Genomic DNA, 23,602 nt, shown 5'->3' on the forward strand with positions numbered 1-23,602 from the left:
CTGCCACAGGGGTGCAGCGCAGCGATGCCAGCCTGGCCGCGCAGTTCCCACGCCTGGGATGGGGCGGGCTGAAAATCAAAGGTTGCATCCACGTAGCGCCGCACGTCCCAGGCGTTCAGGGCATTTCTGCAAGCTGACATACAGCTGCTGACAGCTTGCAAGCTGCAGTTCACCGCAGCTCCGAAACATTGCTTCTGTATTAAAAGGAAACTGTTTTCCTGTCTATTTTTTTTGTTGTTACCCATGGAGTCACTAATAACAAAGGCTTTAAAAAAAGATGGGGTAGACTGGGGGTTCCTCCCATGATATCTAAGCAACATCTAAGACCCACAGATGTCTTAGAAATTTAATCTCTTTCTCCTCGATGAACACATACATTATTTCCTCCAGCGCAGAGCTCATCCTGCGGGCCACCACGACATCTGCCTCCTAGCACGACTGCTTTGTGTACCAGACTTGCAGGTTTTTTGGGATGCTCAAGGCAGCACCAATGCCCTCCACGCAAGTCAGCACTCGCTGTCCTGGAAGCAGCAGGCAGGGAAGCAGGCAGGGAAGGGACTTTTAGCCAAAGCCAGCCTTCCAGTTTGCTTCCTGGCCTGCAGCACTGGGAGGAAGCATCCTTACTTGGGCTGGAGCTGGCTTGGGATTTGGGATTTGGGATTCAGGGTTTGGTAACGAGGACTGGAATCAAAGGGATCTCCACGAAAACCTACCAAAAAGCAGCAGTTTAATAAAAGGCAAACCGGTCGCCTGCAATGGGGATGCTCAGAGGGCAGCCTGCCTGCAGCTCTGCCCGCCGGCAGCCGCCCCTTCCAACCCAGTCCCCATCCCCACTCCGCTCCCGGGAGGTCCGGCGCTCCCGGCACCCCGCCGCGCCATAGATGTATTAATTAATTTCATTAGCAGCCCCGAATAAATAAATATCCTCCCACCCGGGAAGCCCCTCCGTCCGGTACCCCGATGCCGAGCGCTACCCCGGCACAGGGATGGCGGGCGGGGCTGCCTCCCGGAGCCCGCCGCCACCACGAGCCCGACGGCGCCTCCCGGCCCCGCCGGCAGCCCCCGGGGGGCGGGAGCCTGGTGTCCACCAGGTCCCCGCCCCCCCGGGGGCTGCCGTCGGGGCCGGGAAGCGCCGCCGGGAGCCGCTGACGCACGGCGGGGGGTGAGGGCCCGGCGCGGGGCGCGGGGGAAGACAGCCCGGCCCCCCCGCTGGCGGCGGCCGGCGGTGCGCGGTGCGGCCGCCCGGCGGCGCGGCGCTGCTGCCCGGCTCGGCGGGGCGGCCGGCGTCGGGGGCCGCTCTCTGCCGCCTTCCCGCGCCCTCTCCTCGCTCCCGCAGATCTCGCGAGAGCGGCCGGCTGGTGGCCGCGGGGGCTGTTGCAGCAGCGGCGGCGGCGGCGGGCGGAGCGGCGGCGGCGGCGGGCGGCGGCCGGGGGCGGCCGAGGAGGAGGCGGCGGCGGCGGAGGAGGAGGCGGCGCAGGCGGCGGCGCAGGGGGGGGGGGGCGCCGGGCGAGAAGCGGCGGCGGCGGCCGAGGCCGAGCGGCGGCGGCGGCGGCGGGCGGCGGCATCATGGCGGACAGAGACAGCGGCAGCGAGCAGGGCGGCGGCGGCGGGGGCGCGGCGGGCGCCGGGGGGCCGGGCTCGGGCGGCGGCGGCGGCGGCGGCGGCGGCCCGGGCGGCGGCCTGCAGCATGAGACGCAGGAGCTGGCCTCCAAGCGGGTGGACATCCAGAACAAGCGCTTCTACCTGGACGTCAAGCAGAACGCCAAGGGCCGCTTCCTCAAGATCGCTGAGGTGGGGGCGGGCGGCAACAAGAGCCGCCTGACCCTCTCCATGTCGGTGGCCGTCGAGTTCCGCGACTACCTGGGCGACTTCATCGAGCACTACGCCCAGCTGGGGCCCAGCCAGCCCCCCGAGCTGGCGCAGGCGGCCGACGAGCCCCGGCGGGCACTGAAGAGCGAGTTCCTGGTGCGGGAGAACCGCAAGTACTACATGGATCTGAAGGAGAACCAGCGCGGGCGCTTCCTCCGCGTCCGCCAGACCGTCAACCGCGGCCCGGGGCTGGGCTCCACGCAGGGCCAGACCATAGCCCTGCCGGCCCAGGGCCTGATCGAGTTCCGCGACGCCCTGGCCAAGCTCATCGACGACTACGGGGTGGAGGAGGAGCCGGCCGAGCTGCCCGAGGGCACCTCCTTGACTGTGGACAACAAGCGCTTCTTCTTCGACGTGGGCTCCAACAAGTACGGCGTCTTCATGCGGGTGAGCGAGGTGAAGCCCACCTACCGCAACTCCATCACCGTCCCCTACAAGGTCTGGGCCAAGTTCGGCCACACCTTCTGCAAGTACTCGGACGAGATGAAGAAGATCCAGGAGAAGCAGCGGGACAAGCGCGCCGCCGCCGCCGCCGCCCCCCCCGCGGGCGCCGGGGCCGAGCCGCCCCCCGAGGCCGAGGCCGCCGCCGCCGCCGCCGCCGCCGGGCCGCCCGGCGCCCTGCTGCAGGCCGAGGAGCCCGAGGAGGACTGACCGCCCGCCCCCCGGGACGCGGACTGGCCCCGCCGCCGGCGGGAGGGCGGGCGGGCGGCGGGGCGGGGGGGCGGCGGCGAGAAGCCCTCCCCGCTGCCCGGCGCCCCCCCCGGCAGCGCCGCCCGCCCGGCGCCCCCCGCCGCCCGGCAGAAGCGCCTCCATCCACCCATCGCTGGATGTTCCTCCACTTTACCCACCGTATCAAACAGTAAGCAGCTGCTAAAACAAAAACAAAACAAAACAAAACACACAAAAAAAAGTCAAAAAAAGTAATAACATTATATATGAACTGTGTTTCCTACTTGATTAAAAATATAAAGAACTGAGTGTTTATTTCCCTAATTAACCGAGAACTTTTGTACACGTTTAAGCTATTATTATTAAAAGTGTTTGCAAAAATGGTCAAGATTATAATATTGCTGAATTATATAAAAAAAAAGTCCTTTTCATGTTGAGCTAACATTTGACTTTAGCACAAAAAAAAAAAAAGAGATATTTTAGAACACGTAAAATAATATTTTTAGTTTTTTCTTCTCATTTTGTTACCAAATTTCAAACCTTACATGGAGGTTACTATAGTATATTTGACACCCTATATACCTGTGATTAGAGATGTGTATATATATATGAGGGCTAGGCATGCTGTGTGTCTGAGCTTTGTCTAAATGTTATGCAGAAGTTTGTAGAGTTAAAAGGTACGTAGGTTTAATTCATGCAAGGTAAACAATAAGTGCTCTCTTTTATACAATATGCATTGCATCTGGACCTTAAACATATAAAAATGGTCAGTGAAACTTCTGTGAACATGAAGAAAAATTATTAAAAAAGGCATTTAAATGAAATTTGCTAACTTGTGATTTTTACGTTTGAACCAAAGTTATTCAAATAGTAAAAAAAAAAAAAAAGAAAAGAGGAAAAGAAAAAAAAAAAAGAGAGAGAGAGAAAAAAAAGAAAAGTAAAGAATTTCCTCCCGTAATATTTTTTTCTGCACCTGTTTGGTTTACAACTGAGTAGGCGTATTGTCATTATTGTGTATATGAGATGTACTTGTATTGTTCATAATATATTTTTTTTATTCTGTGTACTTAAAGTACTTAACCTGACGTGCAGCGGTTTCCAGTCAACCTGTTTTTGGACAGCAGGTAGCGAGTCTTTCCGTGTCGCCACTGGCACTAGCACTATCTCCTAAACTCGTGAGAGGTCCGAACCTATGCTTTGATCCCTGCCAGTGCTGTTAACTTCTGTAGGCCTGTTAGAAATCAGTGCGACGCAATTGCAGAGTAATCCTACTGAGCCATGGGGTTCGGAGTTTTGTTTAAAAGTGAAAGCCAAGCCGGTGTGTGTCTGTAATGGATTTCCATGTAGCTGTGGTGCTAGTTATTACTGGCTACATACCTGGCGAGCCTAGCCGTGCCCTTCCCTTCCCGTCCCAGCCTCCTCGCCGGCGTGCGCGCTCGCGGGCTCTGGTCGAAGCCTAGGGTAGGGAGACGCAGATTTGTCAGAACACTAATCTGTCCAGGTGTGTTCTCCAAATTTAAATTGTTTGTAATAATAAGAAGAATAATAATAGACTTTTACAGGTTGTTTTTGTTGTTTTGTTTTTTTTTTTCTTTTAAAAAAAGTTGGTGTGCTTTTAATTGACTAACTTCTTGCTGCTGTATAGTAAAATATTAATATATTTTTATCATTAAACTGCTGCATGACTATCATCATTACGAGTGAAGAGAAAACGTTATAAAAAAAAAAAGATGCCTTAAACAGTGAAAACAAAACTTTTTTTTTTTTTTTCCTTTTCTTTTCTTTTCTTTTCTTGGCCAGAATTCAGTAGACAGTGTTTCAGAGAACCTAGGATCTTGTTCCACTTGGAATTTTTTCTGGGATGCAATCATTTTTCTTAACGTTCTTGGCAAAGTTAGCTTTCTGGTAGACCTAGCTGCTGCGCGCAGAAGGCACCACCTGTACGAGCAGGAGCTGCCTGCGCTGCTTTACTGATGGTCAAGGATGGAGTTTTGGAAGGGTGGGGAAAAAAAAATAAGCTTGTTTTAAAGAATTTTATTTCCTGCTGTCTTTTTATTCCCATTTGAAATTATAATTCCCTTTTTCTTTTTTTTTTTTTTTTTGAGATGTACTGTAAGTGTCAAAACAAGCTGTTTCCATTGTACCATGCATTATTTCCCTTTAAAGAAGTTTGCTGTTAGTGTTCACAGAAAGTTAAATACGAGATGCCGGTAGTGAGGTGTTTCTATTTCTTTTAAACAATCACTGGAAATGTTTAAAATTGCTTTAATGTGCACTTTCCTATTTCCCAGTAGTAAAATAAGCTTTCGGAGTGCGTAATGTGACATTTGAAATGGTTCTCAATTGCATGTAAACATTTGTCTGATAACCTGCTTTTGAATCGGAGGGTCTGGATGGGCAGTTCCATCGATTATTGTACTTCAACTGTGATGTGTGCGGGACTGCATTCTCCATGCTGCTAGATGTAGTTAGGAAATTAATTGCTTTGGTTTTGCTACTTGATCGATTGTCTCGGTCCTGCTGTTCACTGCCCTCCCAAAAGTTGTCGCGCTGCCGACGGACGCGGTCCGGCGCTCGTAGTTCCACGCCGCTGCGTTGTGTTCCCAGCAATAAGTAGCGGGAGGCGATGAGAGCACGGCAGAGTGTCCTTCCATTCCCTCCCAGCTCCTGGGAGCATCGCTAACGAGGCAGGCTGCTCCCCGTGGTCTTCCTCACCCGCGCCGCCCGGATCCTGCCCAGGATCCGGCTGACTGGAGAAGCGCACGGGCCGTGCGGTTCCAGTCAAACCAGTACAGCCTGTAACAGCCCGCTGGCAGTTTTGTGAACAGTGTCCGAGAACTTGCGGTTAGTTTTTGTCTCGTTTTGGGTTTCTTCTGCGTGTTTCGTTGTTTTTCGTTTTTTTTTTTTTCTTCTTTTAATGCACGTTACGTATGTTCTAGGACTTGATGAATGATGATAATGAAAGACTAAAATGACTGTAAAGGTTCGTGGGATTTCGCTTCTGGTTTTGTTTTGATTTATTTTTTGCTTTTTTTTAATTCTTTTTTTTCCCGGAGGTGCTCGGTACTTTACCAGGGCTCTAATATCTCAGTATTTAAAACAAAGTACAGAAAACCCTGTTTAATGTTAGAAGAAGAAAGGTATATTTGACCATATGTGTTGTTTTAAAAAAAGACAGTATGCTCAAATGTGCCAAGTTATCTAATTCCTGAGAAGTATGCCTTATATTTTCCTTGATGATATGCTTTTAAATGTCTTGTAGAATAGGTCCAAGAGCATGATAAAAACTACTTTATAATGACTACGTGCAAGAAAACTTGAAATTCATTGCAATACTGACATTATTTTATTTTTAAGTTAAAGGGACACTGTCAAGTAATTTACCATTGAAATACAACCGCCCTTTAAGTGATTTTATGCTAATGGAGAAATGTCCTCCAAATTCAATGTCCTTACTATTTTTTTTTGTTAAAAAAAAAAAAAAAAAAGTAAAATTGCTCTGTCTCCGGGAAGTTAAATAAAAAAGAAAAAAAAAAAAAAAAACAGAACGAACTGCTATTGATTCCTGCCTCTCCTCTGTGGTCCCGCTTGCGATGCTGCCGTGAGAGGCAGCCCTCCAGCTGTCCGGGAGCAGGAGGGGACTGGCCGGACCCATCCTGGCGCTGGCTCCAGGCCCCTGGTGCCAGGGTGGGCCAGGGCTTCGGCCGGGCAGGAGCCGTGGGGCAGCCGTGCCAGCGGTCAGAAACTCAGCTGTGGGGCGCAGACAGGACACTGAGCTTCCAGCAAGCCATACTCATACATGGCGGAGAGCTTATTTTGAAAATTCAATTTAAGAAAAGGAAAAAGAAAAAAAAATACTTGACAGTGTCACTTTTTTGTGTATCCCTTGCAGGGGTTGAAATGTGCTCGGTGTAGCGCTCGCTGAGAAGCGGTTTGCAACCTGTAACTTGCCTGTTGTAAAGCGCAGAGGGGCTGCCCGGTGTGGGCAGCGGGTGCGAGGCAGAGACCATTCTATCGAGCGAGGCAGAAAGCTGCTGGTGATTTTAACCCCTGCTCAGAGCCGACCGATAACTTCTTTTTTTGGGGGGGGAGCAATTACTTTGTTGCCTTTAAAAATAGCACTGTAACCACCTTTTTTATGATTAGCTGTAGTATAACCTTTGTCCCTTCAAACTATGCAAGCTATGAAATGTAAATTAGGGATCAGTTAAAGATAGTTGATTATATTCAATCAGATGGCATTCATGCACTAACTGGAGTATATACAGATAAAGCTATTAGAGTGACTTGTATGCTAACAGCAAGATATAACATACCTACCTATTCTAAAAAAATGACTATTAATATTGTATAACAGGACTGTGGGGGTTGGGAGGGGATGTTATCTCTTACCTTCTTAAAAGGGGATTTAAGATTTTTATAACTGTTTTTTCCATCAAACTTTAATATTTTTGTCAAATTTTTAGGTATTTAATTTGTAAAATAGATTTTACTTTGTACTGGCGTACAGAAAATAGGGGTTGATTTAAAGTTTTTTGAAGCCAAGTGATCAAGTACATTTGTAATAAAAAGTCAATGGATCTATATCAGTCGTACTCACTGTTTTCATTTCTTGTACGTTCTAATGCAGTGGTGCTGTATGTCTCCCAAGGAAAAAAGATTGGGGAGGTGGGTGGAAGGAGAAGGCAAAAATGTCAGCATTGACGCAGCAAATTGATGCGACTTTCCATACGCAAGTGGCCCGTGGTCAGTGGAGATTTGGTACATATGCATTTTTACTAAAAACACGGTGCACTTTTTCAAGAAGGGTTTATGAAAACCTGACGTTTTTGGCATGGCTTCACTTCATGCTTCCACCTTGGTGCCCGTAAACTAAAGCTGCCCTTTGGGAAGAGTGTTTCCCTGGCACTTAAGAAAAACAAAACCAAACAAAGCAAAACTCTGATTTCTTCTAAGGTGGTGAACTACGGCACGTTATATTTTTGCACCCGCACACTTTGTCTCCCTTCCTCAAAGGTCTGCCACTTTCTTATTTTCTCTAAGTTCAACAGGTTAAACTTTTTTTTTTCTTCAAGTAAAATTACTGAGTGTTTTGGATTGAAGACTTCAGCAGATCCACCGAGTTTGGATCCAACACTTTGCAGAGCACTGACATAATTATTTTTTGTTTGCTTGTTTGCTTTAAATCCAGACCTCCCATTTCCCGTTCCAGGGCATATACCAAATCTGATTGACTTGTCTGTGGCAGAAGTTGTGGGAGCTAGAAGTGGAGAATCCTGACATTAATGTACAAGAATGCTAAAACAGGTTTACATTTCGGGGGGCTCTCATGAAACACAAGAACTCAAAGTGTAACTAGAACCAACCAGTTTCCCAGGTTTTGCTAGTCCAACGGGTAGAAAACAAGTCTCTCTTAGGTGAGTTGGAAAGAAGGCAGCAAAAGCAAATTCTTCCACAACTGTGCAATTTGGTCATTCAAAAACCTGCTGCTTCTTACCGGCTTGGATTGCTTTTTGAGAGGTAGGGCTCTGCCCAAAACGCTGGAGAGTTTCTCTGTTAAAATGACACTGTCAAGAATTTTTTTATTTCTAATTGCAAATTTAAAATCCTTGTTTGCACCTCTTTTTTTTCTTTTTTTTCCTTCCTTTTTTTTTTTTTTTTTTTTTTTTTTTTGCTTTGCTTTTTGTCAGGCTTACCCAAACTTTCCTTTTATTTTCTTACTATCCTGCTCTGCTGGCTGCCTGCTCCTTGTTAACTCAGCTTGTGTAATTGAAGGGTCACTGTTCATGTTGGTGTTTGGACTATCTGGAAGAGGAGTCCAGTGTAGTTTTAAGTTTTCATGCTGGGTTTTGTATTTTTTGCACATACACTTCTCTCCCTAAAAGTTTTACTCTTCTTGGCTTTCTTCTGTAACGTGTGAAGATAGGTGAAAGGATCTGAATTTTTGGTAGCAGAACAGAGAAGCGGGCTGCATGCAAAGTGTTGTCAAAATGTTTTGACAAAACCAACAAGGTAAACAAGCAAGTTCCATTTTTATTCTTGATTCCTTCTGCTGTTGCCATCTCCTGTGCCACTTGCAACAATGAAAGATAATTTCAGCCCAGAGCTTTTTTTCAAGCCTGTGGTTCCTTTTACTCCGCTTACTTGCACATGATTTAGCTTGCTGGCACCGCAAAATGTTGTGCGTGGGTTGCGAACGTGGCAAGGAGATACATATATATAGTTTAAAGCTAGTTAAGGTTAATCTAAACGGACTTTAAAAATTATAACCTTTTTTAAAAGCCTGTTTTAACCAGAGCCTAATCTTTGGACCTGAAGTCCATAGCATTTTTTTTTTTCTCTTAAGTGGTATCTTTTGTGTTGAAATTACGGAGGGTGATGGCCTGATGGCACAGGAAGGATGTCTCGTGTGGCAGCTGAAGTTCCTCTGCCAGAGTCGGGCTACCTGCTCTGCTCCCATTGGCGATGCTGCTTCCCTGTGCCCATACCGTTCACGCCAGATGGTCTTGGGTCCACTCTGGAAGTTTCTCTTAGCCTGCCTATCCTTCTTTTTTACTTTTTATCTTTTCAAAGGATTTCGGTTCCCGATGGGACTGTGTTTTAGCAGCACTACAGTCTAGGGGAAAGTCAGCCTGCATAGGGGTCCACAATGCATCCCACTTCTTACAAAATACAAGTGGGCTATGAGGCTTTACTGGGCCGTGCATTGCTTGTTGTTAATGCAGGTCTGAACAGCTGTAGATAGCAGAGAGAAGTAAATGCCAAATCATCCATTTTCAGGGGTTCACAGTTACTCCTCCAATGGTATACTGGGTGTTTTATTGCAATTTGGATGGCATAAAAGTTGCTGATGGAGAAGTACATTGGAAGGGAAAGGGTGAGCGGGTTTGCTTTTGGACATGCCCTCCTGCAGGCCGATATGGTGCCATTGTCATTAATGAAGACATTTCCTGAGCCAGCGGGCTCAGGCAGCTACCAAGCTGGGTGAAAAGAGTTTGTCCTAGCTGAGAAGCTCCTACCAGTCACAGCAGAGGAGGTGGTGTCCGTCTGGAGGGTGGGAAAAGGCTTTCAGAGCAAGGCAGGAGGGCTGGGCTCGCAGAGGTGGACAGCCAAGGTGTGCCTTGGCTGCCGTTCGAGTGCTTCAGCACCTGAACTGGTGTTCAGGGTGGAGGGTAGGGTTCTGCACTTGCGGAGAAGCATGTAGGAGCCAGATGACAGCAGCTCTGGCAGACCCTTTGCGGTGGGCAGCCGAGGGGTGTCGCGCAGCTGATCCCAGGGGAGCATGGGGCAGCAGGGACATGGGGCTGAGCTCCTTGGCTCCCTGGCTGGGGTAGCTCTGCTGGTCCCATCTCTGCAGTTCGGTGTCTGTACATGGCTGAAGCCAGATGAGCAGTCGTGTTTTTTGGGAGAGTCAGAGCATGTCACGCCTGCCTCTGTAAAAGTAGTAAACAGTTGTGTAGCCTGTTTGAGACAAAATATCACAGAAGAGGGAGAGTTGAATTCATACAGCAAGGAATGAGGCATGTTTTCATGGAAAAATGTCAGCTGGAGATTAAGTGAGAAAAGATAAAGATAGAGGACTTCTGGCCCTGCTATCTGTCTTTTGAGTGTTGACTGATTAAAACAAGACAGAGCAAATGGCTGGATATCCCTGAACAATGCTTCACTGTCCCTCTGTGGATCGATACTGTTGGCGCTCCTTCGCCTGGAGAGGGAATCTGGTCCTGAGCCTTTTGCTCTGGAAGGCACCACGTCCAGCCAAGATGGAGCCCTGCTCAGGTTGGCTGTAGGTTTTGCCTGCGTGTGGGTATTGTCTCATTTTGGGTGACCAGGACCCCACACCTGATGTCCCCTGGGCTGTGACAGTGTCTGCAGTAGCTTTGCAGCTCGGGTCGGGTGCATGCTTCTGCAGCAGAGTGCTCTGCTGTCCCTGCGTAACGTACCTTGGTTTTATCATGGAGCAGTCTCAGAGCACATGACCTCATTCGTTTTGGGTTTAACTAAGCCAAAAGACAAGCTCTACCAGCTGATGGGCATTAGGTCTGTCAGACCAAGCTAGAACTCATGAGAGAGTAAAATCCCTGAAACACAGATAACATGACCGTTGGATCCTGAGCAGTGACTTCTTTGCTGTCAAACTTGGCTCTGGCTGTGCTGAATGCTTGTGTAGACGTAGCCCTAGATAAAACAGGAGACCGCCTGTGTAGGTGGCTGGCCATTTTTGCACCTTGTTGTCTTGAGGCTTAGGTTCACAACACGTGGCATGCTTCTGCTCCTTTCTGGATCAGCCATCAGCTGGGAGAGCGCTTGCTTTGAATGGGCATCTTCTGGATTTCCCCAGCAGGTAACTCAGTCTTAACTCCGATAATTCCTTGGCTTTGCTCATCATCAGTTGGTTTGCTGTGCATACTGACATTTGCTTTGCAAAAATACACAACTTAGCCTTTTCTTAGGCTTAGGCCACGTAGGAGACTGAAGTGAAAAGAGGACTGGCTGCAACGCTGGCAGTGGGAGTTTGTGCTGAGCCTTCCTGGCTGTGGTGCAGAAGGGTTTTTTTTCTTGAAACACTATATTGAAATATGCAGGAAGCAAAGAAAAGCTTCATTCTTTCTGTCGCAGATTGGAGAGGTGAGAGGTGTGGAGTTACATCTGCGGCGTGGAAGGATGTGCCCCTCTTGGCTAGTGAGACCTTGGAGGGAGGCGACTGTTGTGGGAGCTCATCCACTGTGCGTTGCCAGGAAGCCAAAATGCATGCCTTGGAGAGATTTAGACAGCTTTTCAGGGAAAAACCTTTGCATGTTGAAATGTCATCCTGGTCAGCATGTTGATTTCTATGGAGAGCTGCTTGTAAAGGTGGCTTGCAAATGGCATCTGAATCCCCATGACCATGTTGACCCCAATGGGTTTGGATTTTGTACTGGACATGGTGCAGAGACTGTGTGGCAGCCCCTGTGGGTGACCGTCTTGGTGCAAGAGATCATGTCTCACTGACACATGTCAGTGGTTTCAGCTGTGAGGTGGCACTGTCGTGCTTGCAGAAAGGTCTGGGAGCTGTGCCTGGGCTCTCAGAGACATGTCAGAGACATCTCATCATCCCGCTGGACCGATGCGCAGTTGCTCTAGGGTGGGCCAGCACAGGCACAGGGGACTTCGGGGCTGGCGTGCGAGGACATGCGAGCCACAGACTCTCTGCCACGGAGCTGACCCCCACTGGCGTGTTTTCGGCTCCTCTGTGTCATCAGCTGTGCTGATGTGGCCAGTGCTGAGATGAAGCTGCAGGCTTCACATGGTGGCTGGAGGAGGCTAAGTCTATATAAGAAATATGCCTGGGTAATTTATATTGCTGGGAGGTGAGGGTGGAGAAAATGAGCAGTGGTGGTTTTTTCCATTGCTGGTGAATGCCTTGGTGTGTGACTCGAGCTCAAATCACCGGGTGCTCATCATATCTGTAGTGTCTTCTACCTACTATGTTAGCCCTGGTCAAAGACTGGGGTGGGTTTTGTTCTTCTAAGTCTGGGTAGAAAGGCACACTGTCACATGCCAGCATGCAGGACAGCATCTGTGCATCTTGGGCAGGACCTGTCTGAATAGGACATCTTGGAGCAGCGCTGTCATTTGAAGGTTAGCTGTGTTGGTTTGAGTGTCTTTCTGTCCCCCCGGTTGGGCTTCCTGTAGTGTCTCACTACGGAATATGTTTTATTTCTCTGTGCTCTGTCCTGGCTGCACAGTAGTTTGTGAGTGCAATGCAAGCTGTGACGTTATTGCCTGTAGTCTCCTGACATGTGGAACTTGCTTTTCTTGGGCTTGCCTTTTGCTTGAGCATTTAGTATGGGCAGAGGAGCTCAAATCAGCAGCTCCTTGGGAGTGTGCATCAGCACATTGGCATAAACTGATCCAGACTCCTCAAGACTCATCTGGGGGTCAAGAGGTGGGTGCTGGGTTTTCAAGGGCCAGCTCTTCTGCCTCAGTCCAGCAGAAGCAGGTCCAGCTGTCTCACTTCTAGGCGAACTGTGAAGGCTTGCTGATCTGTCAGTACTTCAAGAAATGCCGGGGCTAGGAAGCATGGATAAAGGATTTTGTGAGATCTGGTGTTTAAACCTCCCACTCAAGTGATGCTGAGGAGAGCTGGCAATGTAGCATTGGCTTATCAGGAACTGTGTGGGCAGGTCACCTTAAGAAAAATGTGTGAGCAGCACGCAAGGTGAAGAAAAGAAGCCAGTGTCTTGTCAGGTACAGAGTTATAAATGGGGTCAAAATTTCTTTTTATTAGAAAGGTTATTTTATTTAAATAATAAATGATGGTAGGATCACCGTTGCCAGGGGCTGCTAAAGAGCAACCAGGCAAGTCTCTGAGCAAAATAGGGACTAGAGGCTTTGAATTATTTTCTAGCATTAATAATTCTGAACTAAGCACTGCAAATTCATGTAATTGTCATCTCTGCTTTCATGCATGCAGACAGTTTGGTTTGTGGATAGGTCTTTTGACAGTGCTGTGTTCAGAGGCTCATTTGATTTAAAAAAAAAAAAAAAGTTGGCTTCTGAGCTGCAGCTGTCAATAAACGTCCTGGTAAATGAGTCCTTACAGTCTTCTGCAAGGCCATATGTAACCTATCTTGTCCAATGGAAGTCTCTAATTGGTGGTTTAAAGTAATTAAAAAAAGAATTCATTAACAGTCAGTGTATTTTTACTTTAAAGATGGACTTTATATGGTCATAAAGTAAAAACCCTAGCGTAATTATGGGAATCGAAGAACATTGGCTTAATTGCCCTAGGAACTGCACACACAAGTGCAGAGAGGACACACTTTACAAGTGATTATCTTCTGATAAGATACTATACAGTGGAATAAGAGGAGGTGCTCCAAGCTCCAGAAGGCATCTTGAGGCCAAAGTTGCTGAGCTGGTGGAGAAGAGATGGCATTAAATCGTCTGCAGATGGTCGTGGTCCATCCTCACCTCAGCACTGGCTGTCTTGCCTTTTATTTGTGGAAACTTGACTTGCAACTGGACGGGATTAAAGGGATGATTTATAATTTAGTACTAAAGCCTTCATTAAGGAGTTGTTCTCTGTTCTGGAGATGCCTCTAGAAGCTGGGGAAGTAGCTTTGGGAGGTTTGGATGGCAGAGGATTTGGTCGTGGGAAACACAGGCTCCGCTCCTAATGATTAGGAGATCCATCTGATGAGTTGCCTGTTGAGTAGACGAGTAGATCCTGGAAGATTATCAGAGTGCTGGGGCAAGCCTGGGGCTGTCATCCTTGAAGCTGAGATACTTGGGAAGCTAAATTTGGGTGCCTGGGAAGAGGATGGAATTTAGGACATGGCCTGGGAAAATGATAGAAAGGGTATGATAAGTAGGTGAAATTAAGAGTCATGACTTGGCAGCGTGGGCTGGTTTCCACTTTAGCCGAAGTGCCCCTAGACTGGTGGCACAGAAAGTGAACAGGGTTTTGGGAGGATGGACTGAACACAGTGCTGTTGGAAGGCTGAAGCTGTCAGGGCTTGGGCAAAGGCGCTGAACAGGAGTGCCGGGAACAAAAACATGTGCCCATTTCTCTTGGAGGGCAAGGGGCAACTTTTTGGCATGGGGTACGAGGAGGTTGAGAGCAGAGTTGTGTACGCGGGAGGAGCAACCAGCTGTAGGGCTGCAGATTGGGATGAGAAACGGGCATGTGGTCCAAACAAGAAAAATGTCAGTATACCAGTGTGGAAACATGAAACAAAAATAGTTGTAGACTGCTCAACAGTGTAAAAAGACCTTGGCATAGCTGGTCTGATTGAAACATGGTAGGGGGATGGTGAAAATCAGTAAGATACTGCATTACCTGCCATCACACTATACAAAATAGGCATGCTAGGTCATAAAGGTGTGAAAGAACACTAGATCTAAAAAGTTGCCATAAGATCTGAGAGGAAATTGGAGTAGTAATGACCACACAGCCAAATTTATGTTGGATGTAAATCCCATATTTTAATGACACAGAGATATTAGGAAATACGCTATTCCAGACAAGAAGAAGGTTATGGATTTCCTGGGGCTTGGGAGAAAACCAGGCTCATGCGTCTTCATAAACCTGTAAGAAAAAGTAAATTCAATTATGTCCATGCTGTCTGCCCCGATTGTTTGGTAAGGAGCTGGCTAACATTTTGGTGAACAAACATCTTGATTTACTTAAAGAATCATTTCTTGTAACAGCCTGGTACAGAGTTAGCCTTGATTTAGGACTAAAACATAAGAACTGGTTCAAGATATAATTACTATCGAGTCATTAAATAGCAGTGACCACAATACAATTACAGGTTCAACATCCTCAGGGGTGGAAGGCACTGGACTAACAATGAGTCTTGTGTTATAAAATATTGCAGGGGAGAAGATCAGAAAAATAAAGTCCTTAGACATGTCAAGGCAGCCCCATAGATACCTGGAAAGCTTACAGATATCCAAGTTAGGCAGAGCTTTGTCATGAAGGAGCTTCAGAGCTAAAGTGGAAATCAGTTATGAAGTAAAATAGTTATAAAGTTATAAAGTAAAATTGTTATAAAGGAAGGGACTTCTGGAGTTCAGCAAGACTCCAAGAAGTCAGACTCTTTCAAAGTAGACTGAAAGAGCCTTGCTGTACAGCAGGTAACCTGTGATCTGGAAATTAAGCAGTTTAGGAAGGGCTTTGAAGAGCCAAGGGCCTTAGGGGGCAAAATGCTATCTTAAGTATATCAGACAGAAGGCTGGGGAGAAAATCTGAGCGTGCAGGACTGAAGGCACAGTAAATTTTCTGCACTACTTCATACTATTTAAGTGACTTCTTCGCATCATTCTGGAGCACAGGGCATGTTTGAGAGCCTACCTATTCATCACCTAGTCCTTTTGGATGGTAAAGATAAGGAGCCTCCCTCTGAAATGAGTGTTTGAGGCAGAGATGCTGGAGCAAAGTAGTAAATACAAGTGGAAGAGCAACAGGTGTACCTAGGAGTTTTAAAAGAGCTTGAGACTGAAATGCTAAAGTTACTAGCAAAAATAGGGCTGTTAGAAAATAGCTTGGTGTTCTCCATGACTAGATAACATCCTAATGTCGGATTTTTTTTTTTTTAATTAAAGTATTAAACGGGGCACTGGGAATTGCAGATCAGCAACCCTGAACTCTGGTTTGAGAAGGAGAAACTGAAGTGGTGTAACTTTTCAGTATGTGATAGGTTAAAAGCAACATACTTCCTGCAAAGAGAGGGGGTTGGACTAGGTGGTCTTTGAAGGTCCCTTCCACCCCAAGCCGTTCTGTGATTCTATGATCAATCTTGTTTTCTGGATAATCTACCAGAATCTTTGAACATGTTGACAAACAGCAGGCAGTGGAGAATCAACTGATCTTTATTTGAATATTTTAAAAGTTTTTTATCAAGTCCTCCCAAGAAGATATTAAAAAATTATGCTTGTAATGAGAAGAGAAATACCATGGAGACCTTCTTTGGTTGCAGCTGTTGTTGATCACTTGGGCAGCACAAGGTAAACAAAAGTCTAGTTGGAGATGGTGATAAATGGCTTCCAGGTCTGCATCTTGAGTAGATCTTCGGCCTTTGAGCAAATGAGTTTCCTCTGGAAAATGCTGATTCATTAAAACCAAAGTTGCCAGGTGGAGAAGGATTGATTTTCATTGAACTTTTCTGGTGAGCACATCTAGGTCCAGGCTGCAAAGTCTGGTTGACTCAAGAGGAGAAACAAGCCCAGAATACTGGGTTGCATGACATCTAGATTTCTCCTGTGATGTGACACCGCCAGTGCAAATTCCTAGACTGAGCTTGACTTGCAGGTCTGCCAGATCCCAGAGCATGCCTCAACAACTAATGTTGTGGATATGTTCTGTTTTCTTTTGTTTTTACCAAGAAAAACCTAAAAGGTTTTGGTTTTGACAATGGCCAGAAAGGGAAGGAGTGGGGAGAGAGGTCATTTTCCAGGTCTCAGCTAGCTCTGTTCTTGAGGGAGGGTTGTCCGTGTGGGCATGCACGCATGCAGACCTGTGTTACCTCTCTTCCCTAGGAGGACCCATAGCTAACTGGTGTGAGCTAGAGCAACCCTTTGCTGTTCTAGCTCTAGTTTTAGGCTTCTTAAAAGTCTAGAAGTCATGGCAAATACCCTTGCTTCTCCCACCTTCCCTGTCTTCAGTAGAAGTACCATCTTGGTACCAAAGAGTAAGTGCTTTGATAAATCATCAGATTTTGCAATAGGAGCAGGTTAACTGCAGGCACCTCAAGACTTTCAGTTAGAGTTAGTGTTTAAATATAAGAATTGGCAATTGAAAGAGCAGAGTAGTTGGTTTATAGTAGAGAAGTGACTTCAGCCTGGCCATGACTGGAAAATTCAGAAGAGCATGATAAGGTCTGGTACTGTGAGTATGCAGTGGTGGGGGCTGACCCTGGGAAATGCAAGGCAATAGGCAGGGTAAAAAAGCAATTTTTAATGCTCCAACAATATTGCTAGGCTTCAAGTGATTTTCTCATTCAGGAAGAAGAATATCTGATTCTGGGTAGCAAAAGCAAATGAAGTGAAGGTGTATATACTGCCATAGAAAGTAACCGCGTATTACAGATTTAGGTGCTAAGGTCTGAGAGGCTGCTGTGCGTGAACTCTCCTGTAACACAGTTCATTAGACCCCCACGGTGTCCCTGTGCTGTTTTCCCTTGGTAATCTGGTGGTTGTCACTGTCACAACCTTTGTCCCCTCCCTCTAGAAATACTAATTTCATTAGATTGCTCACTTTAGTTAACTTATACCATCTGACTTTGAAGTATTTAATCTAAAAACATCGTGGTATGCTTGCATGATAGTTATTTGATGTAAGAAAAAAAATCTCTTGTGCTCTCTCTTTAGGAGTTTGGGCTTTGAGTTTCATTGGGGAGTGTTGTACATACCCAACTGCACGGGATCAGGCCCATCTCTTTTTAAAAATGTATTTCGCATCTGAGATTAGAAATGTTCTAGAAGACAAATCAGAAGATAAAGTTGTCTGTTACAAGCTCAGATGATAGTAGCGAGTTGTGCTAAAGGCTGTCTGTCCACATAGAAAACTGCACGGCTGCTTCTGTTTTAACTGCTGTCAAAGGTCTGGCATTTTGGTAACAGTATTTTTTTCTAAATGTACTGAGTATACTTGCCTTTAAATCTTGTTAGGTGCAGATAATTATTGTTGGTATTCTGTAAATTAGCTCTATACTAGCATTCACATTGGACTAGGCTTAATACTGTGAGTGTCAAAGATGACTTGAAAAAGGAAAATTAATTTATACCCTTTTAATGTGGTTCTACCCCATATAGGGGGTTGTTTGTAGAAGTACGAGGAGTGCTACAACTGTCTTCCCCCTTTTACTCGCTGTGATTCTCTGCAGGAGAACATACAGATTTAAATCTATTTTTCCATCCTTTGGAGACACTGTTATTATCACAGTGAGTTCCATGGAAATACCTAGATAAACCAGGCCATAATGCAGAGATAATGCATCTTTTCCATTTTTTTTCTTCCACTGTCAATCAGGCCTCTGAGCTTTTTTTTCTTAAATGTAAAAAAGTTAAATTGTTTGAGTAAAAATCACTTCCCTCATCTGTCCAGTGCGACATCCTCTAATACCATAGGTCTGTTCAGGCTGGATTATTTGTGGTCTTCCAGAAAAGGTAGACGGGACTGGAATTACTAATGCCAAAAATTGCCCATGGCAAGGGAGGGAAATCCTTGTTTTCAAGACAAAACCCATCTGGACCCTTTTCAGACACCCCACAGCACACCACAAGGGTATAAATACCTACTTTTTCTTTTCCAGGTGATCTTTAAGGCCAGGTAGCAGTGGGCAGGGTCAGTCTGTCTGGGCAGACGGGACAGGGGTCCTGCTCCGCAGATTTGCCCTGCTTCGGCATCAAACCTGACGGTTTTTAGGCTGGGCTTTTGTCCTCCAAGCGGAGCTCAGCCCTGGCACAGACGGTCCCGGGGGTTGCCAGTGCCGTTTGGCATCCATGCTGTTTTGCGCTGCTTGCATCTTCACGGGTACAAGACCCCCAGCATCTCTGCGGGTGATGCTGCCCGCACGTCACCCAGCCATTTGGTGTGCGTTTAGGGAGCTACGTGTGGTTGGCTTTCACCATGTCCTCAATTTTGATCCCCAGGGCAGAAAAATTAGGACTTTCTCAGTTAAAGAAAAAACAAAAAGTGAAGCAAAATCTCTGGCGAGTGGTGTTTCCCCGCAGTAGTGATGGCTGTTCACCACCCACTTCTGTTCAGCCATGACCCCTGATTCAGTTCTGCTGGGTTTTTAACCATCTTGACCTCATGTTTGCAAATATTATTGGTAATATAATGCTCTATGTACAAATGTCTGTGCGGCTCATGTGTATGTTTCTGTGGTTCAAGTCAGCCACAGACTTCTGGAATTTCATTGTACTTTGGTTAAATGTTGGACTTTTAACTCTTCTACTGTATGGCTTCTTGATTTCTCTTGTCCAATGTGGACCAACTCTATTTTTGGAAATAAATAAGCATGTAAATAAAATGAATGGGTTTATGCCACTTACAAGAAAATGCTTTATTTAAAATATACACTCAGTCTTGTATATTTTATGGTATCTCAGGGAGTGGACGAGGCTCAGGCACCAGCAGCCTTGGTGACGAGATACCATAGTATGTACAAATTCATTTCCAAGTGGTTTCAGAAGAAGACTTTCCATCTCCTGAGCCAAACCCCCGTAGGACCAGCCTTGCGGAGGAGGGGGGCGGGGGGGGCGGTGAAATTCAGAAAGAAACGTGTAGTTTATGGGGAGTAAAGGAAAGAAACATGACTTTCCTCTCAACACAAGGCTTCTGGTTTGAGGTGTCCGGGTGCCAAAGATGCTGCCGAGTGTAAGGATGCCACGGGGCAGTTCTTGGTTCCTGCCTAGGAGCACGTGGAGATCAGGAGCACGATGACTTTTTTTTTTTTTTTTTTGACTTCTCCATATAAACCAATATTTACCAGTAATCCTGTGTTTCTGTTTTTGTTTTTTGGCAGACTTTTACCAGTAAATATCGGTTTATTCCTGAAACCAGAAGCCCTAAACATACCTTTGTTTATAAGGTCAGTTGTCATTTTGTCTCTCTCGTTCCCCGCTCCCCCCCCAGTACAATCCGGCAGGTGATTGAAAGGTACCGAGTTTTCTTTCTAGTTTTCCTGCTCTACATCTCTGGGAACTGGAGCCCGCAGGACCTAGAGCCTTCTGTTGGTAACGTAGACCCAAGTTTACAAGTTATTCTTTTACCATTTTAAAGTCTGCTTTTAAGGACAGAGGTGTTCCCGGCTACCCACTACGGGAACTGGTAGAAACCCCTGCAAATACATAAACTGCTTCACCTCTCTGGGTAGGTCTCTCACAAGCATCTTCAGGCTTGGGGCTGAGAAAATAATTTATCCAAAAATATACACTAAAAAATGCCATTTCTGCTTTACAGTGAGCAGGACTGGGGGAGGGAAGGGCGGGAAAGGAATTTGAAAATTCCCCCCCCCCTTTTTTTCTAATTTACTGCTAGACAGCGAGTGTGACGTGGGGAGGAGGGAGAGAATTTGAACATTGCCCTTCTTAAACTTGTTGTAAGCTCTTCCTCCAAGGCTGAGAGAAAGGGCAATTAAAAGGTCTGATCCTTAAAAGGACATTGCTAGGTGTCTGGGACCCCAAAAGCAGCTGGCACTTTTTAATGACGGGAATCGCTTTAGGTCATTTTTGCAGAGTTTTGGTTCATACCAAGACAAATTGACTTGGGAGTGTTGAAGCCTCCTTTTTTTTCTGCAAGTGTTTGCGACCCAAACACAACAGCGTTATGCTAATACTCAAGAAACAGAGAAGCTGGTGAAGAATAGAAAATGAGTTGACTGCACAGTCCCAGCCAGTTTTTTTCTCCCAAGCAAACAAAATGAAAAAAAAAACCCAACCCAGCCCCAACCCCCAAAAAAACACAGCCTCCCAAAAAAGCAAGCCAAAGAGGATCTCAAATGCCTAGTCTGGTTTTATCGTACATGGTTGGTGAGAGCATTTTTGGCATAGCTGCAACCTAACTATGTCCCTTTAAGGAGCACCAGCAGCTAATTTCCTCCTAATGAACCCAAAAGATAAGGTTTTTGCAGTTTTTGAGTGCAGATCGAAGCTCCTGCAGCCTTAGTTGGAGTCCAGAATGAGGGGAGCCCTTCCAGCTGTGCACGTTGAGCTGAAAACTACCTTTCCTCCCCTTTTGCAGCCTGGGTGGTTCTGATTGCTGGCAGTTCTGTAATACAACTTTAATCTGAGCAATTGAGGCTGGTCCTACATTATCTTCAGACGTCTTGCGGAGGACTCCTGTTACCAGTTTGGTACTCAAAAGCTACACCCCACCATCAGAAGTCACTTTTTTTTTCAAAGGCAGTGATAGATTACCCTCTCTAACTCTAATGGAAAAATGATAATTGCAATGCAACTGTCTAATAAATTGTTCATATATTCATAATTCCATTGCAATCCCGAATTGGAGAAGAGATCTGTTAAAGGTATATATTAGTCTAGATTTTTTCTTATTGTAAATACTGTAATTTTATAATACTGTCAATATTTTATTAACTTAGAAATATTTAACAGAGTTTAATCTATGGTAGTTGATTTATTTATAGGTTTATGTTGCAGCCAATATTGCATTACATTCTAATGTAAGATTAACTTTCAGCATGTAAACATTTATTTAATATATCATTGGAAAGATTAAGAGAGAAAACTCTCGCTCTTAATCTGTAATATTTACCCCCCAATTCCCAGTTTGGAATTATTTAACAAAATATTAGGAGGTTTCAAGAGCTCATGAACAACTGCAGTTGGATTTGAAAACTTGAATTTTGGAATGTACCTGGCTCTTTCACCCTGTGAACAAGTTTGCTTCAATATCTAGTCTATATATTACGGAAGTCTTTATTTTGAGCAAAGGGACACTGTCAGATCAATTTTAGATTCTTGTTTTGGGTGGGGGGAAGCAAAATTCACACCCAGTGCATGTGTGTTAATTCCTTTCTAATCGCAAGGGGAAAAAATCCTTTTCTTCTTGGTTTGAGTATTTGGCTGGAAGCATTCCTGCAGCAGTTTGCATCTCTGCAGCTGGGGTGCAGGGTGGAAATCCGGCCGCTACAAGGAGTCTCTCCAGTCCTGGCGAGAGGCAAGATGCCCGGCAGTGCTGCTGTGGTCCTGCCATCCCTGGCACCGACTGCAGTCGGAGCTCGGTGAGATGGGTAAAAGTACACAAGGTCTAAAACTTGCCAATTTTTGACCCAAGTTTTTGCTTTTTTTTTAAATCTCTCTCTCTCTCTTTTAGCCTGATGGTGTCCCTTTAACAGCATAAAGATGTTCACGTTCTCTGAAAAACCATTAGAAGTGCTTTTCTTTTTAAGGCAGGGGAGAATTGGTCTGTAATATGTTTGCAACATAACTTGCATAAAAATACCAAAAATATATCAAGGCTTTTCACGAGAGTTGGTATTTTTTGAGTGTAAAAGTTAATCTTTATTAGAGATGTGCCAATCTATACTGCTTTATTGTAGTGTTGTTACACTTAGGCATTTCAGTTAACTTACGAATATATACTGTAACAGTATACTTTGTACAGATTTATTTAAAATTTATTTGAAAACTGAAATAAAGTAGGCAGAAAATAAAGATATTTATTTTTCATTTGACTATGTAAGAAGGTATCATTCTTTTGGTTTTAGTGCACTGGTGTACCAAGCCTCAGAACCACTGCTTTCTCCAGCTCATATGATGCTTTTCCAAGACTGTGGATATGTGTATGTGTACTGCTGTGTTGATAACTAAATGCCAACAATGGAGTTCGTTGCTTTTATACATCCCAAAGAGAAGTTCTCCACCATTCATTTTCTGTTTTCTGACCGAAAAGGTGTGTGTTTGTGAACAATGTTCACGCAAGTTCTGCCATCCCACTCTCACATCAGCTTATACCAATGCCAGGATGGGAGGAGTTGCCTGCGTACCTTCCCCAAAACACTCCGGTCCACAGTGGCATCATCAGGGAGCAGTTCAAACGTGTGTCCTTTGGGCTTTGTGTAAAGCAAATGCAGAACAAGAAAAATCGAGATGTTAAATCCATTAGAAAACAAATTCCTTATTGTACAGTAGTATGGAGATCTCTAGTCAACCTGCCATTAATAATAGATTCTTATTTTTTGAATGATCTATTTAAAAGAACAGCAAGCATTGTATTTGCTAGTAAATCTGAAGTGTTTACATGGAATTACTAAATAAATTATTTGATCTAAGATGTCTCTCATCAGTGCTGATTTTTAATGCCGGAAATTAATTTTGGCAGCTGCTTTTTTAGTTTGTGCTGTTCTTTAAAATCTTCCAAAGCAGGTTTTTTTCAATGCATCCCTGTGTTTTAAATTAGGTTCTGAGGAAGACACAAAGCATGCCTCTCCCTGCAAGGTCTGACAGGAGTGCTAGCTAATGTTTTCCAACCCCCTCCACATCATGAGACTGCCCCTTCATATCCCAAACAACTGATTACATTTCTGAGGCAGAGCAGGATGCTCTGAACGGAAAGCCCTGTGGCAAATGGTACTGCTTAGCTGCAGTTTTCGCTGGTCTGAGTCCTGGTGCATGTATATATATAATTTTTTTTTTTAGCAGAGAGCATTGGGATAGGAGTAAAACATCATCCTTCAAGGTAACAAGTTGTCAATCTCAGTTCCAGCATGGCTTAGTCCTTCTTTCCGCTGTTACAAGGCTGTGGGAAAGCCCTGTGCTCCCAGCCCCATGACCCTGCCTCAAGGCCCTCGGGTCCGTGGGCAGTTGCGAGAAGCTGAAGCAGACGAGTGCTTTGGATCATCATCGAGGCTGAAGGTGAATTCAGGGGGCTTCCACCCTCTCCAAGCAGCAGAGGACTGGGGCTGCTCTCTGACATGGGGGAGCTGGCTTGTGCAGCTCCCAAAGCACTCCGGCGCTCCTGGGGTGAAGGATGGAGTAGGTGATGCCCTGCCTTGGGGCTCCAGCCTGGTGTGGAGTGGGGTTGGCACGATTTCTGGCCGCAGGTTGA

At 45.8% G+C, this 23,602-nt stretch overlaps 1 protein-coding gene and 1 long non-coding RNA gene across 3 annotated transcripts; both read left to right on the forward strand.

The window, feature by feature from the left end:
* Window positions 1–1,566: 1,566 nt before the first annotated feature.
* Window positions 1,567–2,520, forward strand: PURA (purine rich element binding protein A; the record flags this gene model as incomplete). Its single annotated transcript, XM_082323690.1, has 1 exon — window positions 1,567–2,520. One exon carries the CDS (start codon window positions 1,567–1,569, stop codon window positions 2,518–2,520), a length of 954 nt encoding a protein of 317 aa, XP_082179816.1.
* Window positions 2,521–2,603: 83 nt separating this feature from the next.
* LOC309596247 lies at window positions 2,604–22,676 on the forward strand. Of its 2 annotated transcripts, XR_014229464.1 has the most exons (4): window positions 2,604–2,728; window positions 19,557–19,622; window positions 19,711–19,767; window positions 20,774–22,676. It is a non-coding gene; the product is annotated as an uncharacterized lncRNA (long non-coding RNA). The 2 variants fall into 2 exon arrangements; XR_014229463.1 differs by having other exon boundaries at window positions 19,557–19,767.
* The last annotated feature ends 926 nt before the right edge of the window (window positions 22,677–23,602 follow it).

The sequence above is a fragment of the Platalea leucorodia genome (assembly GCF_965183815.1).
Source record: "Platalea leucorodia genome assembly, chromosome: 11".
NCBI lineage: Eukaryota > Metazoa > Chordata > Aves > Pelecaniformes > Threskiornithidae > Platalea > Platalea leucorodia.